The following is a 15,330-nucleotide window of genomic DNA, read 5'->3' as shown; positions in this document are numbered from 1 at the left end:
CTTACACTTTCACATCCTGATTACCAGAGAGGGGAAGGGGGCTATAGGTTGAATCAATCACCAGTGGGCAGCGAGTTAATCATGCCTACATAATGATGCTTCTACAAAATCGAAAAGGAGGTGGTTTAGACAGCTTCCACATTGGGTATCTAGAATGCTTTCACATGCCACCATGCCAGGCCCCAAGTTCCATGAAGACAGAAGGTCCTTTGTTCAGGACCTTACCCTATACATCTCTTAATCTAGATGTTAATTAGTATCCTTTAATATACTTTATAATCAGTAATTAGTAAGTAAATGTGTTTTTCTGATTTCTGTGGGTCATTCTAGCAAATTAATTGAACCCAAGGACGAAGTCATGGGAACCCCTGACTTGTAGCCAGTCAGTCAGAAGTATGGGTAATAACCTGAACTTGTGATTGGCATCCAAAGTTGGAGGGAGTCAATGGAACCTCTGAAATATGGCCAGTTTGTCAGAAGCACGGGTAACACGAGCTTGTGACTGGTATCTGAAGTGGAGGGCAGTCTTTTAGGACTAAGTCCTTTACCTGTGGAATCTGATTCTGTCTCCAGGTAGATAGTGTCAGCATTGAGTTGAATTCTTGAATAGCCTGTTGGTGTCTGAGAATAGCTTCTGGGTGTGGGGAAGTCTCAACATACACGTACATTGAAACTGGTTTCAGGAACTCTTTTACAAACAGTAACCAAAAGAGCTGGTTACCAACATCAGACAAAATAGACTTTGAGACAAAAATTATTACTGGAGGGGCACTTGGGTGGCTCAGTCAGTTAAGAGTCTGCCTTCAGCTCAGGTTGTGATCTCAGGGTCTTGATATCAAGCCCCACATCTGGGATCCCTGCTAAGTGGAGAGTCTGCTTCTCTCCCTCTGCTGCTCTCTCTGCTCATGCTCTCTCTCTCTCTCTCAAATAAATAAATAAAATCTTCTTAAAAAATTATTACTCAAAGCAAAAAGGACTCTCTTTTTTAAAAATATTTTTGGTTGATTTAGAGAGTGCCGATGGGGAGAGAGGCTGAGGGAGAGAAAGAATCTCCAGCAGACTCCATGTAAGAGTGGAGCCTGACACAGGGCTTAACCCCATGATCCTGAGATCATGACCTGAGCCAAAATCAAAAGTCAGACACTAAACCAACTGTGCCACCCAGGTGCAACAAAAAAGGACATTTTAAAAGAATAAAAAAGTGAATAAATCAGGAAGACATAACAATAGTAAACATATATGCATCTAACGACTGAACACCAAAATACATGAAGTAAAAACTGACAGAATTGAAGGGGAGTAGTAGACAATTCAACAATAGTACCTGGAGATTTATTACCCACTTTCAATAACAGAACTATGCAGAAGGTCAATAAAGAAAAAGAAGATCTGAGCAACACTATAAACCACCTAGACCTGATAGACATTTGTAGAACATTCTACTCAATAATGGCAGATACACATTCTTCTCAAGTGTACATGGAACATTCTCCTTGATAAGTCATATATCACACCATAAACTGAGCCCAAAGGAAACCATGTAAATGTCTTTAGTCACAGTGGAATAAAATTAGTAATCAATAATAAAAGAAATAATGGGGAATCATCAAATGTGTGCAAGTTAAATGCATACTCACACACACTCCTAAAGAAGCAATAAGTCAAAGAAAACATAATAAGGGAAATTAGGAAATACTTTGAGAAAGTGAAAACAAAAATACAACACACCAAAACTTATGTGATACAGCTAAATCAGTGCATGAAGAGAAATTTATAGCTTAAGTATCTATATTAAAAAAGAATTTTAGTGCATATAAATAATACCTCAGTAAAATTGATATTTAATATAGAAATAGTGACCCATAATCTTTGATTATGTATGCTATCTATGTATATGTAATCACTAAATTCTCTCTGATGGTAGTATAATTTGGGAAAAATCACTAACCCTTTCAAATCTCATGTGAAATTCACTGGAAAAAAAACAACAACATGACTTTAAAAATATATGAACAAATATTAAGCTTATAGGTAACTATATGCATGCCAGAGTATTTAGGGGAAAGTGCACTGATGTTTGTAATTGACTTTGAAATGCAACAACAACAAAAATAAAACATGGAAGCCCCACATCGGGCTCTCTGCTCAGTGGGGAGCTGCTTCCCTCTCTCTCTGCCTGCCTCTCTGCCTACTTGTGATCTGTCAAATAAATAAATAAAATCTTAAAAAAAATTTAAAAAAAATGGGCTGATGGATAGATGGATGGATGGATGGATAAGTATAATAAAATGTTAATGGTAGAATCTACTTGATAGGTTTTTGGGCACCCACTCTAAAATTCTTTCAACTTTGCCGTATGTTTGAAAATTTTCATAATAAAATGCTGGGAAAAAATAAAAAACTCAAAATGCCACTCTGACCCTGAAGAAATATTATCATAATTTACTAAGTTAATATCTTATTGGTCTGAGGAAATTAATGTTTTCTTTAGGGAGCTAGCTCTTTTAGTTTATATACTTTGGGGACCTGATGTATTATAGATAAACATTTTTAAATAATCGCCAGAGAGATGTTATGAAAGAGTATGGTAATACTCTATAGGGGAATAAGATCTCATAGCCTTAGGGCCAAAATTTCTAGGAGAATCTTCCGAGTCTAGAATTATATTTCATTAGCAATTCAGATCAACTTAATTTCTGCCCCTAATTTCTGTAGGGAAAGTAGTGAAACAGGTCACATGTAGATCAATTACAAAGTTCATGCCTGCTCACATATGGTTCATTTTTCCATCCTGTCATTTTCCAGTACTATATTACTTCTACAGATCTTACGCCCCTATTTTGAGAAGGCAGTTTAGATGCCATGAAACTCATTCCCTACTCTCCCCTCATAATCTTGCAAAGCTGTTGGTACTAACACTTCAGCATTCCATGGAGAGTGATTTTCCAAATGATGAAGCAGATTCTAATCAGTATACGATCCAGATGCGGACTGGGAGCTGGACCTCTGCCACCTTTCCCTTCAGCTCTCTTAACACAATGACTAGGGAATTCCTTTGAGGATCTCTGGGTATACTTCAAGCCCCCCTGGCCCTGTGGCCTTCTTCCAACCACAGAGATCTTCCTGTCTGGAGCATTTCCGGCCCTTCTGTCCCTAGGCTTGGAGAGTTCAGCTCAACCTGGGGAAGAGACAGAAGACTTGAGGTTATCAAAAGCCTGCTGAATTATCTGAGGCAAGACTGACTGGCTTGTTTGCCTCCCTGGCTGTCTTCCTGGGCTTCAAAGCAGCTGAGAAAACAACCTTTTTCTAAGTCTTGGACAAGAAGGAAAATCCCTGGCATGAAGGATTTCTGTCGCAGACACTTGGCGCAGCTAGAGGAAAGGTTTGTTTAGCTTAGCAATGGGTTTTATTAGCCCAGGCATCCAGTTGAAGTGAGATAATAGGGTCCCTGTTGAAGGACATTTCAGAGTCAGTAGGTTTCCTCCCTTGCTTCTCAGAAGGACCCTTGCATGCAGACAAACGTATCAGATGCATTCAACAAGGACATCACTGCTGAATTCATCAACAACCACATCATCTTGCTGATCAGAGGAGACTGAGGAAGGGTTAAATAAGAACCAAAATAGGAAATTGCAGATGGATGTAAAGTTGTATTTCTCAGCTATCTCAATTGCTTTTCAGCCCAGTTGTCTTGGCTCAACATATTACATTGTCTTTGGGCTCTAAATTTTATAGCAGAGAACAGGGTTAGAAAGAAAACCAGGCCTACCCACCTGCTCCGACAGGAAGAATTTCTTCTGCTTATTCTTTTCCTCTGCCAGCTGGTTTTACTCTGCCCTTCACCCCCCAACCAGTGTGAGATTTGGGGTAGTGTGTGGGAAGGGGAAGGAAATAGAAGAGAGGAAGGATTCGTTAGCAGTGTTCAAGGAAGCCTGCCTGGCACAAGAATTAGAGAAGAGAAAGTGGAAGATTTGGTGCCAGATTATCCTCAGCACATGTCTGCTTATTCATGTCTACTTTTCTAGGCCATAAAGGCGAAACTCACTTTTTCCTAAAGTTGGGGCTGTATTGCAGGAACTCAGGTAAACTGCCAGCACCAGAACTCTATAAAAGCCAGCCTCCAGGATGGTCTATACCCAAGGTTTCTGACATCTTTGTGCCATCTGCTCCACGCTAGCCTTCCTGACCACCCATGAAGAAGGCCAGGACTGGGTTTCTCCAGATGCAGGGATGATCACACCTACACTTCAGAAAGACACAGGCACTATCCCTAGAAGGTGTCACCATACTGGGGGAGGCTTGAGGTTCCTATGGCCAGCACTTTCTGCTTTATGGCTCCGTTTCCACTTTCTGAGCCTCTTAGAAGTGGGATCAGGCCAGGAAAAACATGTGATGCTATAGCAAGCTGAAACCAAAGACTTGACTTTGGACCTGCCCAAGCTGAGAATCTTGGCAGTGATTGGGCAAGCTGCTCTTTCTATGGCATCTTCTAAGTCTCCCAACTCTGAAGAGAGGTGCCTGCTACATTCTCAAAGTGCGTATGAGTCAGGGCTTCTGAGGGTCACCAGTTTGTGCATTTATTCACTCCTCCATTGTTGGATTTTATAATTGAGCTTCTATTATGTATTTGGCACCATACTGGGGGTTGGTGGGACTAGGAGAAGCAGCCATGATGTTGATGTTCTCCACCTTCAAATACATAGCATTGAGTCCAGGTGACATTAACTGTGAAACCGTGGAGAAGGCAGTAAGCACTATTAGAGAGGTGTAGATGAAGTGTGATGGGATTAGAGACAGATTACCTCAGGCTGGAGAAATTGGCATAAGCTTTCTGGGAGAGGCGGCATTTGTATGGGGTTCACGGAATAGGTAGGATCTGGATATTCAGAAATGAAGGGAAGAAACAAGACTGCCAGTGTGGGAGCTTGTGAACATCCAAGGCAACCTGCATGGATGCCCTATCCAGTTCTCTTCTTTGTCCTCAATTGTGAAATATCCATGCTGCAGGGGAAAAGTGCCCTTATTTGCTGTTATATATTGTGCCTCATTTGATGTATTATCCCAGAGAAGTAGATTGATCTATGCATGACAGATTAGGGGTTACCATCATGGTAGTTAAAAGTATGCACTATAGAGCCAGCTGGCTTGGGCTGGAATCTTGACTTCAGCACTTATAAGCCAACAACCTCAAAGGGTTGTTGCTTTCTTATCAACATCACCATCACCTCATCACCAACATCATTACTGTGGGAACCCCGGAAGGCTCCCTCACCCACCCCAATCCTGTAGGATTTTCTACCACTTTAGATTCATTGAGTAATGGATCTTTCAGCTCCTTCAAGAGTCTTATATTAAAATGCAAACACCAGAAGGGGTAACACTGGAAGGTTTAAATCAGCTGTCACCTTAGAGCTAAAGAGAATCAGTTGACAGTTTATTTGTTCAGAGCCAAATAGGCACCTGACAGGACATAAAAGAAGGAGAATAGAATCTATAAGGGAAAGCTAGTGAGCTCCAAGGGCTGACTTCCCCTTCCACGTTTTATTTGGAATATCTAGGTCTCTGTGTTTTCACTTGAAAATTGGGAGAGACCTTCACACATATAGCACCCAGATAAAGTAAAGAACTGTGAGGAAGATACCCATCAATCATTTGTCCACTTTGTACATAGCACTGGATTGGGCCCTATAAAAGGGATGGCTGTGGGATCAAAGAACATGCTCCTGATCTTTGCAATTCCATCGAGAATTCAGAACATATACCTAAGAAATAAATTGAGGTCAAAATAGATAGCAGTCCTTTAAAAAATGCAAATTCACACATTGCAAATTGAGTCTGCTTGGCCCAACAATAAATGTTTACTGATGAGTAGATTGAATGAATGAATGAGTGCTCAGGAATGAGGAACTCATAGAAGAATATCAACGGGGAAAAAAAGCCCAAAGTCCTAAAGGCTTCCCTATATTGTCTATGTGCTGCCACCAGAATGTCAGCTCCATGAAAGCAAGGACCTTGTCTGTCCCACCCCCTGCTATATCCCCTGCCTCTAAAACAGTGCCTAGCACAAAGGAAAGTGCCCAGTAAATGTTTGTGGGTTGAATAAGTACGTGTATAGATGGGTGGGTGGTGGGAGTAATGGAAATTACATCCAGATAGTAGTGGGACTTGGGACTTTGGAGGAACTTTCAATGTTCCTCCAAAGAATTTTAAAGTACTGATGACCACTTTCCTTGCAAGAATAGGTGAAGAGAGGAGAAAATATATTCATTAGAGTGTAAAGCTGAACTAGTCTGCTATGAAGGAAACATTCAAGAAAAAACAATCTGGCTATTTGCAGGGGGGGATAATAGCTCACAATATCACACACCTGCCTTGTGGGGCCCTGGGCTTTCTGATCCCCAAGGTCTGTACTAATTCTTGCCCAACTACATATTTCTGTGAACCCTCAGAGGATTCTAAAACCAACTTCACACATTGCATACAGGGTTGAGTATGATAAAAATTTTTCACTAGGGCCCTAGAGTTTTACGAAGCAGCCAGACCCTCCCCGTAGGTCATTATTGAAGAAAGTGGGATGATACTTGACAACAGCACAAGTCAGACAGTGATCAGAACATCCCAAATTTATGGGCTGACTGAATATCTGAAATAGAACAGGCCAAATTCTCTACCACGGAGGGTTGTTTGCTTTAGAAAAGGGTAATTTGTAGTTTGAAAAAGCAGAGAGGCAGAAGGGCATGGGATATTCATTCAAGTCTTCAAAAGGGAAGACTCACTTTTGGCAAGCATCACTTTTTTTCCGAAATCTGTTAGGCTTGAAAGCGATTTACACTCCCCCTCTCTACCATGTAACACTACAGAATCTTCAGATCAGAAAACTCGTATGGAAAAAAAGAAAGAAAACCCATAAATAAAAGCAATATACACCTTCACTCCAGACCTCTTAACATCATGTTTGCGTTGAAGTGTTTGTGGTCATGGCTTGCTTTGTGTGTTTAACCACTTGATGGTTCTCCTCCAGTTGTTCCCTTATTTGTCGGTTTCCCCTTTGGAATTTAGGCTCCAGTCCAAACATATTGCACCCAGTATGGTTTGCTGAATGAGAAGAAAAGGACCACCACTTCTCTTGTTCCGGATGATACAACCTGAGACCGCGCTAGATTTTTGTGAACCACATCGCACAACCAACTCACACTGAACTATAGTTAACTAGCATTCCTAATCCATTTTCTGAATTCTGAATCTCATGTCCCCCATTCTGCAACCAGGAGTGGGTCTTCTGTCCTCAAGGACAAGGCCTTACATATGTTTTGATAAAATTTCATTCTTAAATATTTGCTCCAACCTTTTAACTAAACTGAGATTTGTTTTGATCTTATGATTATCTAATCCAATAGAACAACTTTTTTTTTTAAACTTAATTTATTTACTTGAGAGAGAGAGAGAGAGAGCATACAAGCATGAGCGGTGGCTGTGGGGGAGGTGAGACAGAGGGACAGGGAGAGCAGTTAATACACAGGGCTCTATCCCAGACCCTGGAATCAGGACCTGAGCCAAAGGCAGATGCTTAACCCACTGGGCCACCCAGGCACCCCTAAACTTTCTGTCTTCTGTTACCATATTCAGCATCCCATCAATGGGTTTAATTACATGATCCACAAGTCCAAATGCCATCTTTTTTAGTAAAGTCGTCTCTCAGTACTCTATTTAAAATTGACCTATATTCTTTCTCTGCTTTTTTTTTCCCACTCCACAGCATGTATAATGATCTAATATGCCACATATTCTATCTATTCATTTTGTTTATTATCTTTTTCTTCCTTTAGGCTATAAGCTGCATTATGGTAGCAATTTTTGTCAGTTCTGTTTCCTGGTGGATCCCATGTTTGTTGTATGGATGTGGTTGAATACATTAATGTCCTTATCCGGGTCAGTAAGAATGTTGAACATTGACAAGACGAAGGCTAGAATCTAGTACATTCTATGAGAGGTTGCTCTCCATCTTCTTGTCACTTACAAATCCTCTTAATGATATTAGCATCCAGCCCAACCGTCTTCACTTTATTCAGAAGGATATTGAGAATTTGTTACTTTTTTTTTTTTTTTTTTTTGCTGAAAATTAGGTACTACATGTTGTTGGTAGCTCTCTCCTCTATTAATCTGGAAGTTCTTTCCAAAACAAGGAAGTGGGATTCATCTGACATAACTGATCACTTCCTCTTTCTAACTGCATATAAATCATCCTCTTGATTATCCATTTTAAACCTTGCACGGGAAGAACAGGACATTAATCAATGACCTGCCCAAACCCTGTGATTCCCTGGAAGAGAGCTCCTTCCCTGTGTGAGGTCCCTTCTGGTGAGCATGTGCTCGCTGGGAGCAGAAGCATTCAAGTGATGGAGGTAGCACCACCGAGCTGGAGGCTTAGGCTTAGATCCCATTTGTTATGTTGCACTGGAATATCACATCCTTTGTTTTCCTGAGTCCTGGATTTTGCAGTCTATCCAATAAAAATGGTAATATAATTTTCAAAAACATAGTATGCTACTTTATTGATTATGATTTATTTATAGCCTTTCAGTTTCATGTACAGTTGCTTCATGCAGATAGTAAAGATCTGAGGTTTTGGATATGTTTAGCTTATTTCTATTGCTCTTTGATCTAAAGGGTTTATATTTCTTTTCTCCATTTCCTTTTTTCCCATTTTTTGTGACACAGCTGTGGTTGAGGCCCTTGTCATCTCATCCCTGAGTTATCACAGTAGCTTTCTAATTGGCTCCAGGACTCCTGTCTCTGGCTTCTTCGTCTTAGATTCTTCAGTCAGGCTAATTTCCTGGAAACCAGATGCTCAAAATGTGTCTATGGAGCACAACATCAGCATCTCCCAGGAGCTCGCTAGAAATGCAGATTCTCAGGCACCACTCAAAACCTATTGAATGAGATACTGCATGTCAACAGGAACCTGTAGGTGATTCACACTCACATTGAAGTTCAAGAAGCACTAGCCTCTCTTCTGTTATGCCATTCTCCTACCAAGGGGTAGGAGTTCACATTGTATCTGTAAAGTTCACATTGAACCATCCCTAAACTATCTCTGTCAGAAAGGTTCCGTCTAATTTTCAGGGGAGATGTTTTTGACATGAAGATGCAAATGCCCACCTATACCATCTATTCATTGGTTCTGAGGATGACGAGCAAGTTTATCTAGAGAACTTTGGAACGATAGTAAAAATTATTGAGATTTAACTTGAGTTGAATCCTTCTGGTAAAAGTAAAGTATTTTTGTTTTTGATGAGTGAAAATCATGGGAAGCACTTGGGAAACATCCGCAATGAGTTGTTTAGAAATGTTTTTGTTAGTTTGACCCCGTGACAGGAGTTTTATGTATTTAATTTAATCCTCACGATAATCCCATTTAGGTAGGTGTTGTCATCCCCAGAAAATGGAGAATCCAAAAGATTAGGTTGTGCAGAGTCAGAGTATTGGTTAGAATTCAGGCTATGTATACCATAGTAGCAAAAACATTGGGAATTCAGCGATTCAGACAAGTGGCTCTATCTTGAGAGGACAGGTGACCCCAGGTGGGAAGCACAGATGCTTCTCCCATGTGGTTCATCATCTCCCAGGATGTCCACCTCCATGGGGTAGAAGCTGGTCCCTGCCTGCCCTTGGGAAGAGGGAAAGTGGAGAGCACATAATTATTTAATGAAAGCGTAAGTTTTCAAAATATTGGAAGTGCTACCTATCACTTATACTCATGGTCTATTAGTTAAAGCGTGATCACATGGCCACACCCAGTTGCAAAAGAGGCAAAGATATATTGAAACCTGGGGAGTTAATTAACTAAAAAGAAGAAAGGAGGGACGCCTGGGTGGCTCAGTTGGTTGGACGACTGCCTTCGGCTCAGGTCATGATCCTGGAGTCCTGGGATCGAGTCCCGCATCGGGCTCCCAGCCCACGGGGAGTCTGCTTCTCTCTCTGACCTTCTCCTTGCTCATGCTCTCTCTCACCGTCCCTCTCAAATAAATAAATAAAATCTTTAAAAAAATTTAAAAAAAAAAATAAAAAGAAGGGAGAGTGGCTATGAGGGCCTTGCCATAGGCACCAAGCTGATTAGTGGAAGAGCCAAGATTCAAACTCTATGACTACAACCCGTGATCTTTCCACCACATTATACCACCATTTCTCACAGTTGATAGTCAGTAAATGTTTGTTGAACTGTGATAAATTGAGATATTACATGTAAGCCTTTTGGTTATTTGAAAGTACTTCTTCCTTCTCTCTTGCCCCCTGATTACCTAAGTGGCTGTGTGCTAAACTGTCACTATCTTTGATGATGTTACTTTGTAAAGCAGGAAACTGATTTTCCTCCTCCTTCAAGAGAACTGTTATAATAAAATAATCCGCCAGTTCTGTGGTTCTGTGGAACCATATGAAGGATGGTAATAGTTGGTAATCATTTTTTTAATGACCAAATGACTATCCCCTTTCTTTTCTTTTTTTTTTTTAAAGATTTTATTTATTTATGTGAGGTAGAGTGAGAGAGAGCATGAGAGGAGAGAAGGTCAGAGGGAGAAGCAGACTCCCTGTGGAGCTGGGAGCCGCATGTGGGACTCGATTCCGGGATTCCAGGATCATGACCTGAGCCAAAGGCAGTTGCCCAACCAATTGAGCCACCCAGGTGCCCGACTATACCTTCTAAAATAGGTATTTTGTTAGGAGAATGCCACTGCTCAAAATATTTTTGATATTTTGTGTTGGCTGGTGTATCAGTCAACTATCGCTGCAATGATGGTTCATGACAACCACACCAAAGTCTCAGAGGCATACAGTAATAAGCATTTAACTAATGGTTACGTGGGTCTTCTGGAGGTCCGCTCTTTAGACTGCGCCTGGCTGGCCAGCACTGCTCCAGGTGTCTCTCAGCCTCCTTCTGAGAGAGCAGGTTAACGTGGACAGGTTTTTCTCTGGCAGCGGAAGCATATGAGCAAGTGAAGATATGGGAGGTTTCTTGAAGCCTAGGCAAAGAACCTATTAGGAGAGCCAGTTACATGGCCAAAACCATGGTCCAGGACCGTGGGAAACAGCCACACCTTAAGTAAGAGGAAATGTGGTCACGTGGCAAACAGTATGAATACAGACTTGGTGAAGAGTTGGGGCCAACAAAGCAAATGATCATAGCTTTGCTTTTATGGAGTTGTTTTGAATATTTATAATGAGGGTTAATCTTTGAGGGTAGCTTTGAATTTCTTTTTAGCAAAATACCTAAATTTATGAATAAGATTAGCAAATCAGTCTAGGTTTATCTTTGGGCAGAAAGGTAACTGTTTAAGCATGTGACTTAAAAATAATGAGACATTTCTAGAAGAACCGGCTCAAGAATATGACGTTCAGTGGCAGAATAGTTGGGATCAATGTATAGCTTTCCAAAATGACCAACTAATTGAAGGAATAACACTCATTTGGTTCTTAAATAATTTTTTAAAATAAACTTTATGGCTTGTAGTCACATGTTCCCACCTAGTCTTAAAATGGGAAGGGGAGGGAATAGAGGTTTATCTCCGATATCCCCTTTGACTAACCCTGAGAAAATATGCTTTATGTGCAGATTCTCATCGCCAAGTCCCCTCTGGCTCCCTTCACCTCATTTGCCTACACCATCGAGAAGGAAGGCCTGGTTCTTCAAGGTAAGATCCTTGGATTAAGCCATTTCTTTAAGCTGATTATGCTCAGGACTGCCTATCGCTGGTGATAATTACTATGCTCCTGATAGAAACTACTTCAGGACAGAATCAAAGGTCAAGATGAATTTGCCAATGATATTTATCCTAACGAGATAAAAGAGATTGGCAATTGTAACAAGAACTTAACCGAGGGTAGAGGTAGGGCTGGGGGAGAACTGCAGAATTTCCTGACAGAGTGCGACAAAGAATGAGAGGGTTAAAGCACCCCTCTAGGAGCTGCCAACCCCAAGACCTCTTCGCAGATCCTCTGGAGTAAGGAAGCAGGCGGTAGGCCTCTAACACCAGTGTGGAGGACCTGAAAAACCATCGGGTCTGGCTGCCTGTGGGGTTCTTAGTCATGGCTCCGCGAGCACTTCTTCCTTGGCCTCTTTCTGGTTACTCCATTTCTGGTCTCTTTACCCTAGTCCCAACTGGGGGCCAGGCCCTGCTGACCTGCTCTGGTGGCATGGGCCTGGGACTCAGAAGAAGTGGAGTTCTGACTCTTGGTAGAGTGTCCCCCGGCCACAACCTGGAACTCACTGATCTATTGGGTGGTTCCCGATGCTGGATCTTCTGGAGATTGCAGAAAATAATGACATGAGAGGCAAATTCAGACACCACCAAACTGAGCGCACAGGGCCAGATGTCCAAAGCTGCTTTCTAGGTTGAAAACAGTCTACACCAAAGGGCTCGGATGCACATCTGTCCCCCACTGTCAGGCAGGGGGCCCTCCCCACAGAATGCACCGTGAACATCTGGCCCGAACCCCAGGGGAGCATGCTGGCATTGCTGTGATGAGAGGAATAGCTGCCCTTTAGGATTTTGTAAGTTGAGTACTTTCCCCAGGTTTTTGAAACAGGGCGAGTCCTTACAATATTCCCATGAAGACACATTGCACTGCAAAGATGTAGCAGGAATTTTGTGGGGCAGGCCAGAGGGTTCATGCTGTGGGCTGAGGAGTAGGCTGCAGCCTTCCCTTTCCTTCCCCTTCTAAAACCTCCGCTTCTTAATGAACCCGGAAAGCAGCTTGTTTGTTTGGTGCAGCTGAGCCCCACAGCAGGGACTCAGGTCCAGGGAAACTTGGGGTAAGAACTACTGACCTTTGGCTCTTAGCCTTTGACTTATGCTATCCAAGTTCCTTGGTAAATATTTTTTTTACAATTGCAAATATTGTTTTCTGACAAAGAAGCAGAGATTTTAAGACCAGATTAAGCAAAGCAAACAGCAGGCCCCTTTGTTACATACTCTCTAAGGGTGTATAACTAATAAGCCATCAGAAAGCTGAACTTTATTTACCCAGGACACACTGTGGCTTTTGGCTCTTCATTTTCAGAGGCTTTTCTAAAAGATTAGCAATCGACTAAGTAGCAAATTTAGATGGAGATTTTAAGAAATTCTACGGAAGATTACAAGGCAATTTCAGGAAGCAAAGAAGCAGTTTTGCCCAGATGGCTTGTACTGAGAGCCTTGATACACTGCCTCTATCTTGATCACTGGGCCTTTTGGTAAACAGCATTTCTAAGCCTGACCTAATCTGGATAACTTTTTGGATAGTATTTGTGAGCACAAATTTCACAGAGTTGCCTCTCTGACACTCATTGGTAAGATCGTGATTTGGACAGGAAATAGGAATTACAGTGAGAAAGTGGAGGCTAGAAATAAAATGAATTGGTAGAGGTTAAATACCTGCAAAGATTATCAGAAAAAGCCAGAAAACAAAGAAGGTGGATTACTAAAGGAGGCTGCCCTATAGCTGTGTGTCCAGGAACGAGAAATTCAGGAAAGTGTCTGATGATGCAGGAACCCCAACCAGGAAATAAAAAAATGTCTGGGAGGCCACAGTGCCTCACCTGGAAGCTTTTTCTCAACCGCACTGCCCCAGCTACCCTTCCCACTGTAAGGTTTTCTGAGGCAGTGGAACCTTTCAGCCCCTAGCAGGAATGCCACGAATACAGACCTCTGGGCTCTCCCTCCCCAATAGCCTTGTGCTCCTAAGACTTTGGGAAAACAAAAAGGACCTCTGAGCCTGAGAGAAATGGAGATCCCTCCTTTAGTCGAGAGACCCCGTGGATTTCTGTTCCAAGCTCTGGTGTGATCTTGAGAAAAATCTCTGTCCGCCTAGTTTTGTCAGCATGAAAATGACAAGGTCAACCTTGATCCAGCACTTTGCAAACTGTGTTGCAACCCATTGGTGGGCATGAAATGAAATTCATGAGTCACAACCAGAATTTTTAAAAATGAAATAGAAGACAATAGAAAATAGCAGATGACGTCACACGTATTGCACTATTCCATGAAATGTCCCTTGTGTGACTGTGTGTGTGCGTTATGAGTTTGTGTATATGCAGTGCAAAGTGTTCTTACTTGGACTGTAGGTGACCTCTAAAGGCCTTAACCCTTCAGCTTATCTGATTCTCCTAGGCGATGTCATACTTCTCGTCACTTAGCTCAGGAGAGTTGTACCTGGAGATCTCCACACACCAGAATGTAAAAGCTTATCCCCCCACCCCTGCACTCTTACCAGATGACTAAGCTTAAAAAAACAAAGCAAAACAAAACAAACAAACAAAAAAACTCACCTGCACGAATTCCCCAGGTGTAATGCAAAGAAACCTTTGATTCCTGGGTGGTAACCTTGGAAAGATAACAAGCAGCCAAGGCCAAGAGGCTTTCCTTGTGTAGGGGGTTGCTCTGGCACCATAGCCCCAAGTTGGTATGGAGGTTGGTTGGTACCTACTGCTAGGGAATTGAGGGAGGGGGGCAGGCAATGCAATCCCTGTCTGAGGGGCAGAGAGTCAGAGAGGGGAAGGGCTGGAAGGGTGAGGGCAGCTCCTTCGATACCAATAAAAAAAGAGACTGCCAGCCCAGCCCCTTGGGGCTGGACAGTCAGTCTTTGTAATGGAGCCAGCCTAGAGTGGTGGGAAGAAACAATTCCTACAGGTTTCCCTTTTTTCAGGGGGTTAGTGAATGTGGGAATGATCCCTCAGTGCCTTTTATCCCCTTAGCAAGTCCAAGATTCCTATGGGCCTGCTGACCAGAAGGTTATAATACCTGAAGTGCTCCCGTGTGTATAAGCAGAGGGTGGGAATAAAAGGTGAGGCCAAAATTCGATTTCCCGGCTCCACAGGCCATTCCCCTCACCAGTTCTCAAGGATTAGGACGCTAAGAAGAGCCAGCAACTGGGGGCCTTAGACCCTTCCTGCCCCTTTGTTCCCTGGGATGGGAGGAACAATACATCCGCAGGCCAGAGAGACGGAGGGGCCTGGTTAGAGATTTCTCAGGCTGCTTTTTGAAATACTTGAAGGAGCCGGTCTGTGCTATTGTTGTCGTAAAATAGAAAGCGGAACTATTCTCCCTTTGCTAAAAGAAAAAAAAAAAAGAAAAGAAAGAGAAAGAAAGAAAAGAAAAAGTAAAAGAAAACCCACCCTCCCGGCATTTTCAGCACCGCCAGCTCAGGCCATTTCCATGGTAATGATGTACTGTTTGCGTCTTTGTCTGTCCTGCACTTGTTGAGGTCCTGGCTGGTGGTTGGGCTCAACACCCTGGAAATACTTGGCCCCAAAGGAGTGGAAGCCACCAGCTTCCTGATGGTTCAGACTCTGAGAGG

At 42.4% G+C, this 15,330-nt stretch overlaps 1 protein-coding gene across 8 annotated transcripts in view; it reads left to right on the top strand.

The window, feature by feature from the left end:
- RAD51B (RAD51 paralog B) overlaps positions 1–15,330 on the top strand; it is a 675,478-nt gene that overhangs the window by 544,979 nt on the left and 115,169 nt on the right. For 7 of the 8 annotated variants that reach the window (XM_032875118.1, XM_032875115.1, XM_032875116.1 and 4 more), the window contains exon 10: positions 11,609–11,687. In XM_032875118.1, coding sequence (XP_032731009.1) covers positions 11,609–11,687 — 79 coding nt within the window. The remainder of the gene's footprint in view (positions 1–11,608; positions 11,688–15,330) is intronic. The other variant, XM_032875120.1, reaches the window with a different exon arrangement.

This window comes from Lontra canadensis, unplaced genomic scaffold (genome assembly GCF_010015895.1).
Source record: "Lontra canadensis isolate GAN:19392208 unplaced genomic scaffold, GSC_riverotter_1.0 scaffold55, whole genome shotgun sequence".
In the NCBI taxonomy this organism is placed as follows: Eukaryota; Metazoa; Chordata; class Mammalia; order Carnivora; family Mustelidae; genus Lontra; species Lontra canadensis.
The sequence above is the reverse complement of the archived record's forward strand: the minus strand, read 5'-3'. Positions and strand labels throughout refer to the sequence as shown.